General features: G+C 38.7%; 1 protein-coding gene across 1 annotated transcript; it reads right to left on the reverse strand.

Moving 5' to 3' along the window:
* Positions 1-278: 278 nt before the first annotated feature.
* Positions 279-3,008, reverse strand: LOC101298146. Its single transcript, XM_004303565.1, has one exon. It carries the CDS (start codon positions 2,999-3,001, stop codon positions 587-589), a length of 2,415 nt encoding a protein of 804 aa, XP_004303613.1. The 5' UTR covers positions 3,002-3,008; the 3' UTR covers positions 279-586.
* Between the last annotated feature and the right edge of the window lie 1,690 nt (positions 3,009-4,698).

A 4,698-nucleotide genomic window follows, 5' to 3' on the forward strand; every position in this document is an offset into this window, starting at 1 on the left:
TGAAGGGGAGCTTAATGGGTCTGACTCGACCCCAATTAATGACAAGTAACATGATCAATACAGAAGATATTCCCACTCAATAAAATCTCCAAAGATTCATTTTCTACCATGCACAACTTAACGCAAAAATGTAGACAGCTATTTGACAACACAGTACTTTAAGTCTACAAAAATGAGACAAATTTTTTAGAAAAGACAGTACAAAGTTTAACATTGACTATAGCAGAATTATGTGGTTTTTATGAAGCTTGCAATGGTAAAAACTAAAAAGTAGTCAAATCTTACAGAGATAAAATTAAGCTTTAAAGTCAATATTTGGCACAGAGAATTAACAGTTTCTAGTTTCTACCATGAACAAGACAACCATAAGATGCATAACTGTGTAATCAAACTTTTCACGAATTTTACATAATGTCATCAACTAAAAATGATGTGTACAAATCACATGAATGACTGAAACTGCACTACAACAGTGAATATTTAACCAATTGCAAATGATCATATATAAATCAATACAATCGATCAGATCACCCACCGGGCCTATACAGATATGTAAAATGAGGTAGCAAGCCAGAGGACTGAAAACTCAGTCTACATCCACAAACACAAAGGAAGTACTATCAATATCTTGAAACGTGATTCTTCCCATGTATAAATCATGTATGTGATCAGGACAAAGAGGGAAACATTTCAGATGGAGACTCCCATTGATTGCGCCCATCCCCGGCACCCATTTATTTTCATCCAAGGGGGTTACATTCAATCGACTTTGCAATAATCGTACCCGATAAACAATAGTATCTGTTCTGTCACAGAAATGAGCAACACAAGAATATGGAGGCTCATCAGAAGCTAATCTAATCAAAGCCAAAGAAAATGCCCCATCCACAGGTTTTGGATCAGAAAGATTTTTATCTCCCATCATCTTTACCTCTCTTTCGGTGGGAAAGAATACTTCTTCATTTCCATTTATATCAAAGACTTTTAAATCCTTAGTATAATGTTGCATGGCTTCACGTTTGGTGGATTCATGCTTTTCAGCTAGAGTCAGGATACAAGAGAACCTCAAATGATAAGTTACAATAGTTTTCACCATCTTAAAGTTATGGCAGCAGCAGTAAAAATCAAGCCATCTTCTCCCTACACCAGCATACCACTTGATGATGTCAGCATCTTCAAGAGCAGTTAGTAACGTGATCGGCCTGGGACGACCCATAGAATTTGTAAACCCAATCAACTTAACCATCTTCCTCAAAACTTCTATAGGCGCATCAGCTTTGATACAGACCTTTGTCAAATCCTCAACTGTTCTCTTAGCATATTTCTGCTCTGCTTCTTCTGTTACCCTCCTTTCTTCTTCCTCCCTTGCCTTTCTATCTCTGACTGGGTTCAGATGCTTGTCTACTTGCTCTTGGAACTTATCATAAGAATCTACAAGCTCTTCAGACAATTGTTTTCTAATGTGCCTTAGAGACAGAAAAGTACCTGCTGATAACTTTCGATACCATTCCCAACGCTCATCCAAGGACCCAAGGAACTCTTTCACTACTTCATCAGCCCAGGTGCTGAATATTTCTCTGACTTCATTCTCAATTTGATACTCAGATTTCAATCTATCACCAGTCTTCAGCTTTTTAAAAACATGGCCCATAATTTTCATTCCCAATTTCTTTCTATTCCTCTCCCTAGCATTTTTCAATTCTATAGCTCTGACTTCCTTCTGTCTAAGGTACTTTTTCCGTGCTCTAATAGCTTTTTCAGACATAGGGGGGTGCGACACCGAAGGTGGAACTGCCCGTAATTCCATGCCCATGAAATCAATCTTCTCAGACACTGCACTGTGAATAGATGTCTTTACCTTATCCACCATCAATTCCAAACTCCCTTCCAAGTAGTTGACAACCCAGTTCTTCAAATCCATAGTCAACATTTTAGACCCGGACGTCATCACTAATATCTCATCCAAGTACCTAACCGCATATATCTTCACAGGCTTGTAGAAAACACCATCCTTGGAAACAAGCTCATCCGACTCGAACTTGGGATGCTCCTGATTCTTCCTCAGACGCATCTCCTGAATCTCTTTATCGAAACCATTAAAGTAAATGTTCATCAAAACTGAACTCAACCCACTCTCCTGAGGAAACCCTCTTCCAAAGCAAAAACTACCCAATTCAATTCTCACAACGCCACATTCAAACAATGTCTTAATGATACCAATCAAAACCTCATCCTCTATCTTCTCTTCCATAAACAAGCATAGCTTACTCACATGTCGTTTTTCGAACACTCCCCGACTAAAGCCAACACTAAACCACCAGGTGGGATTTTCAACAGAGTTCTTAAGGTACCTAATGGCCGTGTGCCGCCCCAGATTAACACGACCGCCATAAGAAAACGTGACAAAGCGTTCATCATAAACAACGCCCAGTACAATCCTAATAGCTTCAATCAAAACTTTGAGTTTCAAAGTGGGTAAGACCAACAAAGACTCACCTCCGTCGCCCATTGAGACGCTAGAAGCTCCCACATCGAAGCGATTCTCGCGGAGCTGGCGACCCATTTCGTGAAGAGAGAAGCGCTTGGAGACGGAGTGGAGAAGGCCATTGTGAAGGGGTTGAGGGGTTGTGGCGGTGAGGTTTTGGCAGGCGGTGAGGAGAACGGCGGGCAAAGCGACGACGTTTTGGAGCAGGTTGGTGAATTTGCCGCGAGGAGTGTAGTGGCTGAGGACTAAGGATTTGAGTTGGGAGTCTGAAAGAGGCTCCTGTGGTGTAGAGTCGGAGGGAAGTGTGCTAGTTGAGAGGAGGTTGCAGAGTGAGCGGTTTGGGTGAAATCTTCTTCTGAGGTTTAAGAGCATCGAAGCCGATCCCAATATGAGCATGTCATCCAAAACCCTTCCTTGGTTATTTGCTACAAATAAAGCAGCAGTCTTGTCTAATATTTGATATTTTAATCCTGCAACTAGAAATAGTTTGCCCAATTCCAGTACCAAGCCATCCATGAAGCAACACAAGATGTTGTTTCTGTTTTTGCCATGAACTCCAAATTGAGGAGCACTAGAAACACTTATTAAAGAGATGCCAAGGCAGTACCATCAGGAAATTAGCAAAGGGGTTGGTCATTTTTCAGTTTCGTTTGTGTAACAAAATAGAAAAACACTCATCATTGGACTAGATTTATGGAAGATCAATCATGCAAATGGTCACAATATGATTATCAATTACTTCACATGTCGAGTGAGTCCAATCCATGTGACCTCAGTTTACACAAGGAATTTTATTTATTCCATGACCAAAGAAAAAAGAAAGTAGAACATAATAAAATCTAATCTCTAACAACTCTTACAAAGTTGTTACAAACACACATGTCACACATATCACATTTGAGTCGCACTTTAGAAATCTCGTATAGCCCTTCGCTTCAATGTTTTGTTCGTGCAGTTTACAAATAAGGTGGACTTGTTGGAAAGTTTCTAATGAGTACCTTATAATGAGTACTTTATAATGAGAACCAAATGAAGACTTTTGAATAAACGGTTAAACAAATATTTTTAGTTTTAGTTGATATTTTTAAATTCCACCAAAATGCTAGAAGCTCTCTCGTGGGTTTGTTTTCTTTTTTTGTTATGGTCTAGATGGAATCACACTCTTATTCAATGCAAGTTTTCAAATGTACACACATTGGCGATTGGGACGAGAACCTCAATCACTTATTTATCTGACTCGTGCATTTGTATGTAGTGTTTTTTCCACCGAAACCATCAGTGGTAGCCCCTTTAAACAAAACAGTGGGAGCCAAGATAATAGTGTCCGACATTGAAAGGCAGGCCATGAAGTTTCCTGGAAGTTGGAAGCCTTAGACAAAGTCCCCAAATAGGACAAACTAACATGGGCAAATATAAGTTAATTGACATTTTCAAACGAGGAACAAACCAAAAACAAGAAAGGGATTGTTGTGACTTGACATCTTGTCTAGAATTGCATACACGTTCATCGCCCCCATCAATAAAAAAGACACTGTACCTTTCAACCCAAAAACTCCACACTCCACGCCAAACCGCCCGCGCTTCTACTCACCATTTCATTTTCCACGAAATTTATTCCATACTTAGCTTCATAAAATAATTAACGCAATGAGAATGAATACTATAAAAACCCATGAGTTTAGTCTAGTGGAAAGCATGATGGGTCTGCTTGTTGAGCGAATATTACAGTGGCACTTCTGGTAATAGGAGGTCACTGGTTCGATCCTCCACAAGTAAAACATCTTATGGGGAGAGACCATACCCATGTTGCTCCCGGCCTCGGAGTGGTAGTCCCACCCGACCACCATTTCTTGTAACCGAAAAAAAAAAAAAAGAATGAATACTATAAAAGCATCTTTAGCCACGTCAACCATTTTCTATTTGAATTTTAACCAAATTAACTATCCATATTTTATAAATCATCAGTTCTCTTACTTTTATTAGATAGTTTTATTTTTTTATTTTGTTTTTTACCGTAATAATCCTGATTTTTAATAGTCTGAATTAACTTAATAGGGTAATATTGACAGAAAAATATAATTTGATGAATTTTCCGAACTCTTAGCTTTATAGTAGTAAATATGTGAATTTGTATTATTTATTTAATCAATGAAAAGTAGGTCAAATGTATTTATAAACCACACATGATTAATTCGTTACTCTCTCTCTCTCTC

The sequence above is a fragment of the Fragaria vesca genome, linkage group LG6 (assembly GCF_000184155.1).
Source record: "Fragaria vesca subsp. vesca linkage group LG6, FraVesHawaii_1.0, whole genome shotgun sequence".
Lineage (NCBI taxonomy): Eukaryota > Viridiplantae > Streptophyta > Magnoliopsida > Rosales > Rosaceae > Fragaria > Fragaria vesca.